Source organism: Anomaloglossus baeobatrachus, chromosome 7, assembly GCF_048569485.1.
Source record: "Anomaloglossus baeobatrachus isolate aAnoBae1 chromosome 7, aAnoBae1.hap1, whole genome shotgun sequence".
NCBI lineage: Eukaryota > Metazoa > Chordata > Amphibia > Anura > Aromobatidae > Anomaloglossus > Anomaloglossus baeobatrachus.
The window spans coordinates 289,436,333-289,453,363 of record NC_134359.1 but is presented as its reverse complement, the minus strand read 5'-3'; the positions used below and the strand labels follow the sequence as shown (position 1 = coordinate 289,453,363).

General features: G+C 46.4%; 1 protein-coding gene across 2 annotated transcripts in view; it reads left to right on the top strand.

The window, feature by feature from the left end:
• The window catches only part of RAI1 (retinoic acid induced 1), a 145,122-nt gene extending 128,843 nt beyond the window's left edge, over positions 1-16,279 (top strand). For both annotated transcript variants that reach the window (XM_075318380.1, XM_075318379.1), the window contains 4 exons: positions 430-5,725; positions 8,341-8,434; positions 11,253-11,302; positions 15,049-16,279. In XM_075318380.1, coding sequence (XP_075174495.1) covers positions 446-5,725; positions 8,341-8,434; positions 11,253-11,302; positions 15,049-15,063 — 5,439 coding nt within the window. In that variant the 5' untranslated portion in view covers positions 430-445 and the 3' untranslated portion in view covers positions 15,064-16,279. The remainder of the gene's footprint in view (positions 1-429; positions 5,726-8,340; positions 8,435-11,252; positions 11,303-15,048) is intronic.
• The last annotated feature ends 752 nt before the right edge of the window (positions 16,280-17,031 follow it).

The following is a 17,031-nucleotide window of genomic DNA, read 5'->3' as shown; positions in this document are numbered from 1 at the left end:
ATCCGAAAAATACGGTAGTTGAAAGTCTACTTTAAGATATAGGCCGAATTTAGACTTCCAAGTAAGGACCATATTGTCCAGTCCAGCCAGGAGATCTCCTGACCAAATAAGCATTTATGAAACATTTGGGGTCAGGTCAGACCCCCTTGGCGGGACCTTCTAAATTTAGCGATACAAGTGCTAGTTGGTACCAATTGTAAGACCTATTTATTTGGAACAAGCTAAGGTGTGAGGTTTATCAATGGGTCCCGTCACAAATAAAATTGTAGTTTTGGGTAAATTCTGTAGAATTCCAATCATTTTGAAGAATAGTTGACGGAAAGTCGGTAAGCCAGCAGCGACACGTTAGCGGGATTAGCGTGGTAGCAGGTAAACCAAAAATCTTGTATCTGAATCTCTCCCTTTCTGTTTTTTTTCTTTTCTCTACAGATAACAAGAGCGAGTCATGCAGTCTTTTCGGGAAAGGTGTGGTTTCCACGGCAACCAACAGAACTACCAACCATCTTCACAGGATTCCTCACGCCTGGAGAATTACAGGCATCAAAGTCACCCGGGGCTCAACTGCGTGCGTCAGAGACAGATGACCAAAGGGTACTATGCCCAGACGTCCTATCAAGGTTACGAGAACAATACCGGGGAGAAGTACCCCCGCGGTGACAAGCACATGAACGTCCAACAGCTTCAAGGAAGGGTCTCTTTTGCTAGCTTCCCTGAGGGCAATGTCTACCCTGGACAGTATACCGGAGAAGATGGGATGCAAAACTGGGGACAATCTCAGGCATTGGCTGGGGCAAAATATGAGGAAAACGTGATAAAGAAGACCCCTGAAGAAAGCAGGGGGTATCAAGATCCAACTGGACAGATGCCGTTCCGTTCACACGCTCTACACCACCCCCAGCAACCAAATCTTCCTTACACTAAGCTTCCACAGCAGAAGGTCCAGAACGACGTCCCATCTTCTCCACTGCCTTTTTCCCAGTCATCCCACTTCAACCAGAATTTCCCCACTTCCACGTACTCTTCCGTGCCGGGAAGCAGCCCTGTATCTCATTCCTTTAAAAGTTGCACAGCCCCTTCTAACCCTCCACATGACCGTGCTATGGCTACTGCCGGACAACGGGTGCAATCCATACATGGCTACCAGTCATCTCGAATGGCTTCCTTTGAGCAAACTCAACGCCACCATACGCAGGAAACTTTGCACTACCAGAACATGGCCAAGTACCATGGGCAACACTTCAGCCAACAAGGCCAAACGTATTGTCAGCCTGAGACTCCCAGCAGAACTCCAGAACAGTATTATCAAGCATTCAGTCCAAGTGCCAGCCATTCTCCAGCCCGGTCTGTGGGCAGATCCCCTTCTTATAGTTCTACCCCTTCTCCATTAATGCCAAACATTGAGAACTTTCAGTATAACCAGCAACAGCATAACACGAATACATTCCCTATGGGTATTTCTGATCACAGCCACTACATGCCTCTCCTAAATCCTTCCCCTACAGGCACCTCCAGTCCAGAGTCCCAAACTAAAAACTTGCAGAATGACAAAATTCCAGAGACCTTGCTCTCCGACCTCAGTTTGCAAAGCCTTACTGCCCTCACTTCACAGGTAGAGAACATATCGACAACCGTTCAGCAACTTCTTATGACCAAGACTGGTATTCCACAAAAGAAGACAATTAAGACGTCACCTAGGACCCCCGAGCAAATGAAAGGACAGCATTGTAGTTCAGAGAGCAGTGCTTACTCATCTGAACCAATGGGGACACCTCTTTCGGAAACTCTTGGTACGCCACAGTCTGTCCATGCCGAGGTGCAAGACACAGACTACCTTAGTGGTTCTGATGACCAGCTAGAGAGGAATTACTTGTATTGTGGTCCGGGACGGAGCCCGGCGAGGGCCAACAGTACCAAAATGAAGCCAGAATCCATTTCCACTTGTTCTGTTACGTCACCTGACAACATGTCTACAAAGTCTGATGATTCATTTCAGAGCATACACGCCAACCTTCCCTTGGAGACTTTTGCCAAACTGGTGAGCAGTGAGCGAGAATGCCCACACTTACTGGTAAATGCTCTATCCCAAGAAGAGTTGTCTACAGAAATCATTGCTCTGCAGGACGCTATTGATAACGAGAAAGCAGAAAAGGCTTGGGTCGATTCTCCAGAAATGGATAATAATTCTCCCAAATCACCATTTAATTTAGAAAACCATGCCTGCGTGGAATCGGTGGTCAAAAACACCTGGTCAGATCAGGAGAACGCACAGATATTTTCAGAAGCTTTGAAGAAAGCTGCACCGGATAAAACTCCTCTGAAGAACCAAGATGACTTCAACGATGACTATTACGAAAAGGACGAAAAAGTAGTTGAAGAAAATACAGAAAATTCTGTTGTTTTGGACACTGAGAAGCAGGTGGAGCCAGTGAGATCTAGCGCCAGTTTTACTAGTTACTCAACGACTATGGAAAACACAAATTGTATGAAAAATTCTGACCCATTTGAGTGGCCAGATAAAAACATGACGGAGTCTTGCCTTCGATGGAAAGAGATTGAGTTAACTCTTCATTCTGCCGATCTTCAAAAAGGCTTGTTTCAAAGCAAGGAAAGTAAAGTTGATAGTCAACTTGATGTTCCTGACATGGAGACATCCCTGGAAAATGACTCTGGGGAAGAGTTCAACAAAGAGGGAACGGAAGTAATGGCTTTCCCAGATGACAGCAAAGTAGACAATGAAAAGTGGTTAGAAGACACCAGAGACTGTTATACCGAAGAGGATTTCCAAGACATTCCTGATCTGCCATCCCAGAAGGAATCAAATCTGGAACCAGAAGACTATTCCTCATTGTGTGACTTCTCGGAAAGAAAATCTTTCATTTTTGATGAATCTCTTACGAAGCCAACCAGGGGTTCTGAAGCGTTATCTTCAGCTAACACACCAGAGTCCATTGAAAATCCAAGCACCGAAGACAAGGAGAATTTGGGGACAGCTTCACATTTGTCATGTAATTCTATCATGTTGCTCGGTCCCGCTGTCGAGACGGAATCGAAAGTGAAAAGCTGGTTTGAATCAACGATACCGCACATCGACGAAGCAAAAGAAAAAGTTGAAGAAGTCATCGAAGATGGCGCACTAGAACCAGAACCTCTTCAAGAAGTAGAAGAAAAAAAACCTGAAATAGTGACTGATGAGCCAACTCCTGAAGCAGTCGTTGAAAAGAAATCTCCACGTGGACGAAGGTGCAAGTCAGCCGAAATTTCTGAGCCTAATGCTCTTATACAAACTCCAAAGGAATTGAATAGTAAACCTGAGACTGAAGAACATAAAGGCAAGATGGAAAGTGTAATCGAAGAAGCAGCAGTCAATAAGACGCCTGTGATTGAGGTGACACCAGCAAGGATGTGTACCCGTTCCTCTACTGCCAAGGTAGAACCTCAGGGATGTGGGACAGGAATAGATATAAAGACAGCTTCCCAAGAAAAGATGGCTAAGAAAGGGGCACTTGGGGAGAAGGAAAGGGTCCCATATAAAACAGGAAGGAGAGGTGGGAAGATTGCCCTGAAAATATTACCAACATCTAATGACGAAAATGTATTCCTTCCGCAAAATAACTCCTCCACAATCCTCGGCGGCACTCAGAAATCGAAAGAAAATGGCTTCAGTATTCTGAAGAACGAGCGATCCATGATTCTGAGGTCAAGAAGCAAGAAACCGGAGCATTTCCCGGTAAAGAGAAGGAGAGGCAAGAAGGGAATGAACTTTGTCCTGAAGAAACGTTCATACCTAAAGAAAATAATCGCCAATAATTGCTCTGCCGCTGATACGTTTCAGATGGTGCCGAAAGTCAAGAAAAGGATGAAGCTCCCCAATACGGCAGTGGGGATAAATGTAAAAAATTCAGAGCGGCCCTTACATTCTTTGAAGAGAAAGTCAAATTTAGTTTCTCCGGTACCAGCCAAAAAACGAAACTTGATCATACGTAGTAAAAAGACCAAGGAGCAGAAATCCGAGACCTCAGCAATTTTATTTAAAAAAATGAAACCAGTCAAGAAAGAGAAGGTGAAATTAGCAATAACCTCAAAAAAGAATTGTAAAGTCATCCTATCTCCATCTGTGCGAACGACTCAAGATGTTTGTCTGAAGGTGACCTCACGTGCGTCATACCTTGGGCCCATGAAGACAAAGGTCTTGCCACCAAGAAAAGGTAGAGGATTGAAACTGGAAGCCATTGTCCAAAAAATTACATCACCAAATCAAAAGAAGCAAGGTGCAGGAGCAATAAGCGCTTTAGCTTCTAACTTCAGTAGTTTGAGCAACAGCGCCCAAAGAAAGGAAATAAAAAATGGCACCTTACAAGTGGCAGATGCCAACACCAAGGCGACGGCTCAGGATTTGACCCGTATTGAATCTTTGAAGCTGGAGCATAATGGGAGCTGTCAAGGGTCAAACAAAAAGTCCCTCAAAGGAAAACCCTTACAGAAGAAAAAAAGACTTCTAAATTCTCTACATGGAGATGCTGTCTCACATAATGTGGCCAAAAGAGGGGGCAACTGTGCTGGTTCCAAAAAGCCTAGTTCTCTACCCAAAAAGAAGATCAGACGAGGGAGATCCAAAAGTTCTCTGGTCACTTCAAAAGCAACGACGAAGAAGCTCCATGTTTCTTCTCCATCTGTCCTTCTTAAATCTAAAGATAAAGCTTTATCCAACAATGTTCTCTTGGCCAATAAGTTACGCTCAAGTGAATGCAAAAAGCAGGGACCCAAAGATAGCTCCAGTCTTCCTGACACATCTGGGGAGTCATTGTCCCAAACTAGAGCTAGAAAAAAATCCAAGTATCCAAACTTTAATGGCTACACCAAGCGGCAACGCAAGTGTACTCCTCCAACCAGGTCCACCAGCCAAGCACTTGGAGCCAAACGAAGATCGAAGAGGAAGATGGTTCCTCTTGTTACACCCAAAGAGCCAGAAATTAAGTTGAAGTACGTGTCTACTAAACCGGCCAGGGCTGAAAGAGTCCATCTCTTCTCCCCATACATTCAGGTGGAGAAAAAAAATGCCTTCACTACTACCTGCACCATCGTGAATTCCGCTGGAGATGAGATGCGATTGTTCAAGGAGAGAAGTGCGGCACACTCTTCGTCTCCTGCCGTCACATTTTCCAAACAAGGTTCTTTACCGGTTTCTTCTAGGATGCAGTTGGGACCTCTCGTGTGCAAGTCAGTGAGCCCCGGTTGTCTTCTCTGCTGCTTGTGTCGTTGCCCTGCCAACTATAAAGACATGGGAGATCTTTGTGGCCCGTATTACCCCATGGACTGTTTACCTACAAAGAAAACTAGGCCTAAAGAAAAACTCAGAACGGAGGACGCCTCAGTGGAGAAGTCCTCCAAGACGGTAGAGTTAACGTGCACAGCAGGGAGTGGGAGGACGTCTTGCGTGGAGAGCGGAGCCACTGAACTGGTCAAACACAACAATCTCCGATCTAGTGCCCGTTCCATGCTCAGGAAGCTGCCCAACTGTTACTGCTGTAATAAAAAGTCAGAGGGGACAGATCCTGAGAAGCCCAGGAGGCACCATTGCAGCAAAAACTCTGAACTTCATTCACCAGAGGCCGAGACGCAAGAGCACTGGGTACATGAAGCTTGTGCCGTGTGGACCAGCGGAGTTTACCTAGTGGCCGGAAAACTTTACGGTGTCCATGAAGCTATACAGATGGCAGCTTCAGCAGTGAGTAAGATAGTAGCATGCAAAAAAGTTGTAAAGATGTTTTTGCTGCATTGTGTTTTAATGGTGACCATATTGGAGCAAGGGCTTCTTCAGTGTTGCTCCACATTTCATTAGATGTGGCGGTATTATTTCTGAGTACAACGAATGCTCCAAAATTTCTTGTGTTCCCTCAATACAGAATGCTGTTGGAAAATGGCAAGAGCAGCAATTTTGAAAGGGTCATTCCCATCTGAAACTTGTGACATGTCCAAAGGATGTGCCCTAAATGTCCAGTAGATGGATGGACCCCGCTGTCCTCTCCGAGGAATCGTACTCGCCAGTTTACAGAGCTCCAGTTCTCCGAGCGCGGCACACGGTTGGGCACCATGTTTGGCTCCAAGTGGCAAGTCCTGCATCTATTCGACTTTATGGCATATTTTGAGGATAGGAGAACCCCTTTAAGTTGAGATTATGGTATGTCCAAAGGATATGCCCTAAATGTCCAATAGATGGAGGGCGCCCGTTGTTCTCTCCGAGGAATCGTGCTCGCTAGTTTCCAGAGCTCCAGCTCTTCACTGGTGGCGGCACACGGTGGGGCACCATGTTTGGCTCCAAGTGGTGAGACCTGCATCTAACTGACTTTATGGCATATTTTGAGGATAGGATTGTGGCAAGTCCAAAGGATATGCCCTAAATGTCCAATAGATGGAGGGCGCCCGCCATGCTCTCTGAGGAAGCGTGCTCTCGAATTTCTAGAGCTCAAGCTCTTCTCCCATGGCAGCACACAGTTGGGCGCCATGTTTGGCTCCAAGTGGCTAGTCCTTCATCTATCCGACTTTATGGCATATTTTGAGGATAGGATAGGAGAACCCCTTTAAGTTGAGATTGTGGAACACATTACTTTTTATCCTCGATACATTGCAGCAAGGACAAGAGAAGGATTATAGTTGTTCTCTAAATTCCGCTTTTGACCCTATACATAGGGAAGGGAACTGAGCCTGTGGTTTTGGAACCCCAAGGACAGCCCCTAATCTACAGATTGCTGTTCAGGTCACCCATATCTTTTGGGAATCGCCCATTAACAAACCATGTGTTTAGCGCACAGATTATCAAACCCTTTCTGAATGTTGTTATTCTCTTGCAGCAAGCAGAGATCTTGATTATTGATTCGCAAAGTTTATTAGGAAGTTACAAAACTTTTCATTGAAGGGTGTTGCCCCAATTAAGAAAATGATCAGAGGTGAAAAAGGGGCTCAGACTGAATCAATAACCTGCCAGTTCCTTCTTTTGTCATCAAGCAGCGTCCAAATAAAATAACGCTTCCCCTTTAATTTTGTGGCCAGGTAATACGACCTCGCCACCAAGTGGCCAAGACTGGTTACTGCATCATCCTAGGAGACTCCGGGTTATTGGCTACAGCAACAGATCCTTATATAAGGATTGCGTAAAAAGGTTTTATATAAGCTCCGGATTCCAGGTCCGAAAAGTATGAAGGCATTTAAAGGGGAAGCGCGCTTTGTGATGAATGCAGGATAATGGCTAGTGAGCGTATAGGGAGAGACATCAGTCCACCCCCTATCCCATGCACTAACCCCTCAATTATTGAACGGGGTTATCTAAAATTGCAGACCCCCCCCCAAATCCAGGACTCTCATGAGTAGCTGAACCTCCCCTTTAAATGTCATCAGATTAATTGCTGCAGTTTCTACTTTGGAAATTCTGAGTGGTTCTGGCAGGAGACCCAATGTGTCGTCCTCCGGTAACATTCGGCTCTGCCCCTGCCCCTCCATCTGTATTCTGTGCCCTAGATTTTCCCGTCTGCATCAAAGCTCAGATCCGCGGAGTTATGGCCGCCCACGCACCCAGCTTTTATTTTCTTTGCTGCGCTGTGATCATACTTGATGAGGGTGTTGGGCTCTGCTACATCTGTACTGCGGAGACTGCACAAACTCCCTGCAGGACACATCGTGGGGGAAATTCTTTATTTAAAGGGCAACCCCATCCTATATGCATGGAGCATTCCCAGTGCTACCAGTATAACTATCCCAGTGATCCCATAAAACCAGTATGAACAGGAAGAGAGGAGGAGAGGAGGAGAGGAGAGGAGAGGAGGAGAGGTTACCGTCCTTCATCTGCTGCATCACTCTGCATTGGGAAGATCCTGCCTCCTTCACACGAGACTCGCTGCAATGCCAAAGTAATTCTGCACAGCACTTGGGAGATTTCAGCTCTGAAGCCTGTAATATAATAAGGCCAAATATAATACAGGATGTAACTCAGGATCAGTAATGTAATGTATGTGCACAGTGACTGCACCAGCAGAATAGTGAGTGCAGCTCTGGAGTATAATACAGGATCAGTGCAGGATAAGTATTGTCTGTACAGAGTTACATTTTCTTTAGATTTTTTTCAGGGCGCACACCTCCTGTGTAATTTAGATTTAGCGGTTGTCGGCATGCTGGAATTCTCAGACAAGTCCACACAGAATAAAACAATAGCCGTGCAGTGGAGGCTTCTGGGTAGGGACACAGGATGGCGGTGAATCACCTTCTGCTTATTTTATTTTTGCGCTGACCCAGTATAAACTTGTCCCAGAACGACCTTGTCTGATAAATGACTCCCTCATTGCCTTCCAGCTCTGTCCCAGGTGTCAAAAGCCGGGAGCGACTGTGGGCTGCAGCCACAAGGGATGCTCGCTGACCTACCACTACACGTGCGCAACGGAGGCCGGTGAGTCAGGGCACTGCGGTCTGGGAGGACGATATTCACTATATGGCTGTGCATTATGGACTGTAATAGGGGAGGGATGGAGGGAGAAATGAATGGATGGATGAAGGGACGGATGGGTGAAGGGACGGATGGGTGAAGGGACGGATGGGTGAAGGGACGGATGGGTGAAGGGACGGATGGGTGAAGGATGGATGGATGGATGAAGGATGGATGGGTGGATGAAGGGATGGATGGGTGAAGGGACGGATGGGTGAAGGGACGGATGGGTGAAGGATGGATGGATGGATGAAGGATGGATGGGTGGATGAAGGGACGGATGGGTGAAGGGACGGATGGGTGAAGGGACGGATGGGTGAAGGGACGGATGGATGGATGAAGGATGGATGGGTGGATGAAGGATGGATGGGTGGATGAAGGGACGGATGGGTGAAGGGACGGATGGGTGAAGGGACGGATGGGTGAAGGATGGATGGATGGATGAAGGATGGATGGGTGGATGAAGGGATGGATGGGTGAAGGGACGGGTGGGTGAAGGGACGGATGGATGAAGGATGGATGGATGGATGAAGGATGGATGGGTGGATGAAGGGATGGATGGATGAAGGGACGGATGGATGGATGGGTGAAGGGATGGATGGGTGAAGGGATGGATGGGTGAAGGGATGGATGAAGGGATGCATGGATGGAAGGAAAGGATGGATGAAGGTAAGGATGGATGAAGGTAAGGATGGATGAAGGTAAGGATGGATGAAGGTAAGGATGGATGAAGGTAAGGATGGATGAAGGTAAGGATGGATGAAGGTAAGGATGGATGAAGGTAAGGATGGATGAAGGTAAGGATGGATGAAGGTAAGGATGGATGAAGGTAAGGATGGATGAAGGTAAGGATGGATGAAGGTAAGGATGGATGAAGGTAAGGATGGATGAAGGTAAGGATGGGTGAAGGTAAGGATGGGTGAAGGTAAGGATGGGTGAAGGTAAGGATGGGTGAAGGTAAGGATGGGTGAAGGTAAGGATGGGTGAAGGTAAGGATGGGTGAAGGGATGGATGGGTGAAGGGATGGATGGGTGAAGGGATGGATGGGTGAAGGGATGGATGGGTGAAGGGATGGATGGGTGAAGGGATGGATGGGTGAAGGGATGGATGGGTGAAGGGATGGATGGGTGAAGGGATGGATGGGTGAAGGGATGGATGGGTGAAGGGATGGATGGGTGAAGGGATGGATGGGTGAAGGGATGGATGGGTGAAGGGATGGATGGGTGAAGGGATGGATGGGTGAAGGGATGGATGGGTGAAGGGATGGATGGGTGAAGGGATGGATGGGTGAAGGGATGGATGGGTGAAGGGATGGATGGGTGAAGGGATGGATGGGTGAAGGGATGGATGGGTGAAGGGATGGATGGGTGAAGGGATGGATGCATGGATGGAAGGATGGATGAATGGATGGAAGGGATGGATGGAAGGATGGATGGATGGAAGGATGGATGGAAGGATGGATGGAAGGATGGATGGAAGGTAAGGATGGATGGAAGGTAAGGATGGATGAAGGGATGGATGGATGAAGGGATGGATGGATGAAGGGATGGATGGATGAAGGGATGGATGGATGAAGGGATGGATGGATGAAGGGATGGATGGATGAAGGGATGGATGGATGAAGGGATGAAGGGATGGATGGATGGATGGATGGATGGATGGATGAAGGGATGGATGGATGAAGGGATGGATGGATGAAGGGATGGATGGATGAAGGGATGGATGGATGAAGGGATGGATGCATGAAGGGATGGATGCATGAAGGGATGGATGCATGAAGGGATGGATGCATGAAGGGATGGATGCATGAAGGGATGGATGCATGAAGGGATGGATGCATGAAGGGATGGATGCATGAAGGGATGGATGCAGGGTTAGAGGGGTAGATTGAGGGAGGGAGGGATAGATGGAGGGAGGGATAGATGGAAGGATGATAGATAGATAAATAGATGGAGGGATGGACAGATAGAGGGATGGACAGAGGCATGGACAGATGGATAGTAAGAAGGAAGGATGGATAGATATGGATTATTATAGTTCTCTCCAATCACCACAAGGGGGAGTTCAGGAGCTTGCTGCCTTATCATTGAGTTTAATGTATGAACAGTATGGAGTCAGCTCTTGGGCTCCCCCTGGTGGTGACTGACTACAGCTGCAATTTTTATCATGTAACCATAAGTCTGTGCAGGGGATTTGGAGCTCTGTATCAGGAAAACAGATTTTCAAACTGATTTGGCGGATGTTGATGATAAGGAGGTTATGCTCTCGCTATTTTGAGTTTCTGGATGAGTTTCCTGCAGAGTGCAGACTGTTCTAAGTCCTTGGCTTTCCCCCCTATGGAGGAGATTTGGGGGGGCGTCAGCGCTCGCGGTCCTTCTTTTTTTCTTCTTCTCCGGTCTGTTTTGCAGTCGTACTTCCCTCGTCTTACATCTCCCCCCGTCCCAGGGTTTACATTGACATTTCTCCAAGTCCAGAAACAACAGGAGAGTTTCCTAGAGAAGGAAATCAATGACCTGAGCGGCGTACAGCTTGTATACTCGGCAGCGCCGCTTTCCCCCGGGCTGTACCCGGCTCCGCTGCCGCTTCTGCAGGAGTCCGACTTTGTTTTTGGCTAATACAAGCTAGGGAAAATACAGAATGTTATAGACGCCTTCACCTGCGGGAGGGACGCGGGATGCAGAAAAACCCAGAAATCTATACTGAATTTAAAGTGAACACGTCCCTTAAAGTGAGAACCTGTCGCAGATTGGATGTATAATATTTTTTCTGTTTTCTGTTGTAGGTTGCTTGTTAAATGAAGAGAACTTCTCCTTAAAATGCCCTAAACATAAGGTACTGTGCAGTCTGTATTGTTATCTTGGCACTTAAAGGGATTTTCCCAACTCAGAAAATATTGTTTATTAGTTGCATAAAACTAGTGATTAGTGATGTTATACGAGTTTCCAATATACTTTCTGTATTAATTCCTTACGGTTTTCAAGATTTCTGCTTCTTGTCATTCGATGGGAGCCATCATTGTTTACTTCCTGGAGGTAAAAATGGTCCTTTCTGGTCATGTGATAGACACACAAGGTGCGTGACTCTTTGTGGTTAGTTATCAGTCTCGTCATTTAATGATGAGTGCCCATCTCATGACCAGATCAGATTCAGATACCCCTTTAAATGTACATGAAGCTTATTCAGAATCGTATGTAAATGAGGATTCTGACTCCATTACGTCCATCAAAAAAATTTAGTACCATGTGATAGACCAAGTAAGTCCAGGTGTAACGCTCGCGGCTGGTGTAGAGGCAGCGAGCAGGGTTAGTGGACCCACAGGACCACAAGGGGGTACCGGGCTTACCCTTTAGTGGGAGGGGCTTAACAAAGCGCCACAAGGCGGACATCAGGTACCACTCCCAGGGCTGTGACTGGGACTGTAGCAGCTGACCCCCCCAGGACAGGAGACGGACTCAGGTATAGACACAGGTGCAGGCAGGTACAGGCGGGACAGCTGAGGCAGACAGACAGGCAAGTGTGGACAGGTATGGTGGGCACGGCAGGTAGAGATAGGTATGGGAGGGCAGGTACAGGGTAACTAACACAGAGATAATGGAACAGGAGTATAGGAACCTAACAACTAACTAGCAGCAGACTGGTATCCTAACTGATGTCTTTGTGCAGGCACCTCCCCTAATAGGAGGGTGCCTTAAATACATAGTGAAGCTCAGCCATAGGCTAGATTCCTGGAAATAGCGTGCCAACCCTTTAAGAGGAGGGCTGGTGTGCGTTTCTTATGTGCACTCTCAGAAATCCTATGCGGCATGTACAGGGCCTGAGATGAGAGAAAGGAAGGGAAGCACGTGGGAGGCCGCGCGGCAGCAGGGGAGAAAGGGACCCGGCCGTAGCGGTGAGCAGGTAAGCATCCCTGCGGTGCTACACCAGGGCTATTTCAAATTCTCCACCAGATAACTTTATAGGGTTAGTTCCAGCATTTAATTTGCAGTTCAGTGGGGGTCCGACAGCGCTGACCCTGGTACATCTCAAAATGGGGCTCTCATTGGAAAGGATTAGTGCAGAGCCCCTATTTTTGGGATTGGTGGGAGTTCCAGCTCCATGCTAGCGTCCGCACCCTGATACATTTTTGTCATGATGATCTCAATGCAGGAGCATGATTGTAATTCATAGCCCTTTCTGCAACTGCAGTTAGCTCTGATCTCAAAGGCTGCTGTCAGTAGTGACCGCAACATTTAAAGGGGACATGTCACCCAATAAAAAGTGGCCAGTTTTTACTCTTATTTTATTCACACTGCTCCCCTGGTTATGATGTTTTTGTTTTTTCTTACATCCATCATACGGTTCCAGAGATATGGGCCTTTTTATTTGGTGCTAATTGTAATATTCCTTAAAGGGGCGTGGCTCAGAGGATTCTATGGGGGCGTGTCTTTAGTTTGCTCTGTATTATTACCCAATGAGACACGCCCCTTTTAAAGATCATAAAAATTACCCCCAAATTAAAAGGCCCATATCTCTAGAACCATAAGGTGGATTTAAGAAAGATAAAAAATGGAATTCTCAGGGGATCAGCGGGAATAAAAGAAGAACAAAAAGTGGACATATTTGGCCTGGTAACAGATCCTCCTAAGATCTCATAAGAATCTATATTTTGAGCGATTAGGCTTCTACAAGTTCACGGTTAACCCCTTCACGACACCCCTTACACCGTGGGAAGGAAGATTTTCCTGCAAATTGATGAAAACTCTGAAAAAACATGATTCAGGCAAAATTCCCAATGCAAAATTCACTGTAATGAGGCAGATGGAGACATTTTGAACTCCTATCTGGCCGGTGTTCCATGGTTGTCCATTTTTTTACATGTCTTTTTAGGCATGCACAGAGGCCAAACAGAGTCTGGAGTAACTCTGTTGCCTCATTAGTGAATGAATCCATTAGGGGTTTTACCTGAATCACGTATTTCAGAGATGTAGTTGGAAATCCCGATGTAAGCGCTCAGCATAGAGTACAGGATAAATGTGAACTCATCCAATTAACCCCAAATTGCTACCAATAGCATTCAACTCAACCCACAAAAAAAATCGCTTTGGCTCCCACCCCCCCAAAAAAGCATCTGTGCTCCCAAATCCAAATGCACTCCTCCCTTCTGAGCCCCACACTGTGTTTACACCACCGTTAACATCCACGCTTGGCACTGTTGTATTGAGGAAGCCCGCATAATTTACAAGGTTTGTCTCCAGAGGCACAAGCTGGGCACAATGTACGGGCACTATAATGTACTGGGCATTACAAGGGCTTATTTGTAATTTTTAATTTGTCAACATCATTCACTGCGTTTGACTTTATGGGTGGTTTCCAGTGACAAAGTCATCACTACACCCATAGATGAATTCCCTGAGGGGTGAGATTTCCAAAATGTGGTCACTTGAAGGGGTTGCTGCCTTTTTTTCAGCATTTCAAGGCTCCACAAACTATTGTAGGAAAATCTATGCTCCAAAAGTCAAATGCCACCAAATATGAGATATCACCATACTCAGGAAAAATTGCACCACAAATTGTAAATCCAGTTACCCTTGTGAAAATGAAAAAGGGGCCTTTAATTGTGGATAGCCTACGGGGCACCTATGCAATAATCATGCTGACCAGCCTAAGGCACACCTGTGTAAAAATCATGCGGGCCAGCCTAAGGCTCACCTGTGCAATAATCATACTGGCCAGTCTAAGGCACACCTGTGCAATAATCATGCTGGTCATCCTAAGGTACACCTGTGCACTAACTATCCTGGCCAGCCTAAGGCTCACCTGTGCAATCGCCATGCTGGCAAGCCTAAGGCGCACCTGTGCAATATCCATGCTGGCGAGCCTAAGGCGCACCTGTGCAATAATTATGCTGGCCAGCCTAAAGCACACCTGTGCAATAATCATGCTGGTCATCCTAAGGTACACCTGTGCACTAATTATCCTGGCCAGCCTAAGGCTCACCTGTGCAATATCCATGCTGGCCAGCCTAAGGCGCACCTGTGAAATATTCATGCTGGCCAGCCTAAGGCACACCTGTGCAATAATCATGCTGGTTATCCTAAGGCACACCTAATAATAATAATAAATCTTTATTTCTATAGCGCCAACATATTCCGCAGCACTTTACAATTCAGCAGGTTCATATAAAAACAAATAACAGTTATAGAAAATACAATAATTGGAGTAAGGAAAAAAGACAACCCTGCTCGTGAGAGCTTACAATCTACAATACAATACAATCTAGCTGTGCACGAACTATGCTGGCCAGCCTAAGGTACACCTGTGCAATATCCTTGCTGGCCAGCCTAAGGGGCACCTGTGCAATAATCCTACTGGCCAGTCTAAGACACACCTGTGGAATAATCATGCTGGTCATCCTAAGGCACACCTGTGCACTAACTATGCTGGCCAGCCTAAGGCACACCTGTGCAATATCCATGCTGGCCAGCCTAAGGCGCACCTGTGCAGTAATCATGCTGGCTATTCCCGGTCACACATGTGGTGCAGTGGGGGGGGTTTGAATGATTTGTGGCTCACCCTAATTCCTCTTCTTTGTCTTGTAGAGGCACCTGGTGTAACCGTCTAGGAGATACACATCACCGCCATCACACCCAGGACCTTTCATTCACTCCTCAGCACCGTCACGGCGCCAAGCCGGGGAGTAAAAGTTGCCAGCCTCCATCGTAACTTAAGTGGGTCCAGGCCCTTCCATGCCCAAGTGTTGACAGTGCAGGAATAAGAGTCTCGGTGTCGTCTCATCACACAGATGCCGACGTAGCAGAGGAGAGACGAGCACGGCGCCGACGCCAGGACGGAGCCCGGCACAGAATCTGCGCAACACTGGTTTCCCGCGGAAATTAGTTTCGACCTTTGCTCCTAACACATATCAAAGCGAAAGGGCGGACGTTGTAGTGTTCCAATACCCGGCTCAGACATTGGACTCACATCACGTGGAAACCCAGTCAAGATGGCCGCCAGTTGGATAATCCGCGTCTTGGTGCATTTTTATAGAGATTCCCGCTAGAAAGAGACAGACCAACCAAAAGGGGGATGTTACTGAATGTTCGTTATGTTGCGTGTATAGAGACTACATCACCCATCTGATCTGACAACCCCCAACGTGGTCCTTTTGTCCTTGTCTTATTTTGTGCCCCTTTTTTTTTTTTTGACTGCCGCCGCTCCCTCCCCCCTCCCCCTCCTCCCCCATCGCCCGCTTCTTGTCTTTACACTTCTCGCGGTGTTTTCATCAAAAGTCACGGATTCCGGAGCGGAGCACATTATCAGCAACACTGCGGGGGCCCCGGGGGGCCACATTCCAAGAAGTCACCCTGAGAGCGCTAATCCACCACGTCTCGCCCTCCCGTGGCTCCGCGCGAACACGACTCCTGCTGTAAATACAAGAAAAAAAAGTAAAAAAAAAAAAAAAAAGTGTTTGACAGTCAAAAAAAAAAGTCCGGACAATGCCTCATTTTATGGTGTGTGTATATATATATGTGTATACATCTGCATATATATGATATATGAAGACTGTAAATGTTTAACCCCGTAGCTGCCGGAAAGGCCTGCAAAACGTCGCTTTTTATTGGTTTCCTTTGTTTTTTTTTTTCTTTGTGTTTTTTTGTGTTTTTGTTTTTTCCAGGCTCCGCCGGCAGCTTGAGAGTTAAAGCTAAGTGTTCTTTTTAGTAAATTTGCTTCACACTGAAGACTGTGTGTACCGAGCTTTCTAAAAGATGTTTATTTTCTTTAAGAGTAAAAAAGAGGCTATTGGGAATGTCAATAAAAATCTACAATGAACAGTTTGGCGGTACGTCTGTCTGTCTGTTTGTCTGTCTGTGTCGGCCATCTTTTAAATTCGAAGCCTCGGAAATGCAGTCCAGGTGCAATTCCACATGGAAACAGCAGAGGGCGGCGTACAATAAGCAGTCACTTTAGCTACAGCCTAATGGCGGTTAACTTTTTTCTCTTTAGTTTTTGGTGTTTTTCATTTGTTTTTTTTCTTCATTGTTGTTTACATAGTTTTTTTTTTGTTTTTTTTGATATTTGCGGCTGATTCATCAATTTTTAAAAAGTCCTAAAAATTTTCCGTAACTTCACTCCAGTCCCCAATTTTCTTTATTTTACCAAAGTTTCACCACCCTTTAAAATCGGGGATACGACCATCATAACCTGGGCCCCCCGTATAGTGCCAGGGTCCGCCATACTCCACAGTCTTTGTCAACATAGTTAATCAATGGAGTGGTCATGCGCATTGTGTGAACACCGCTCCATGGGACCCCCCATCTTCATGAGCGGTAGGGATCTCTTCCGATCACACATTGATCACCTACACCAGGGGTCGGGAACCTATGGATCGCGAACCAGATGTGACTCTTTTGATGGCTTCATCTGGATCACAGACAAATCTTTAATAAAAAAAAAACAAACATATTTTCCAGTTCGCGATGTTAGAATGCTGTATGTAAGAGCCCAGTAGTGGTGGTCGCAGCTTATAGGGCAAAAAAACTGGTAACAGGTTCCCTTTAAACTTTGTATTATTATTAATTTTT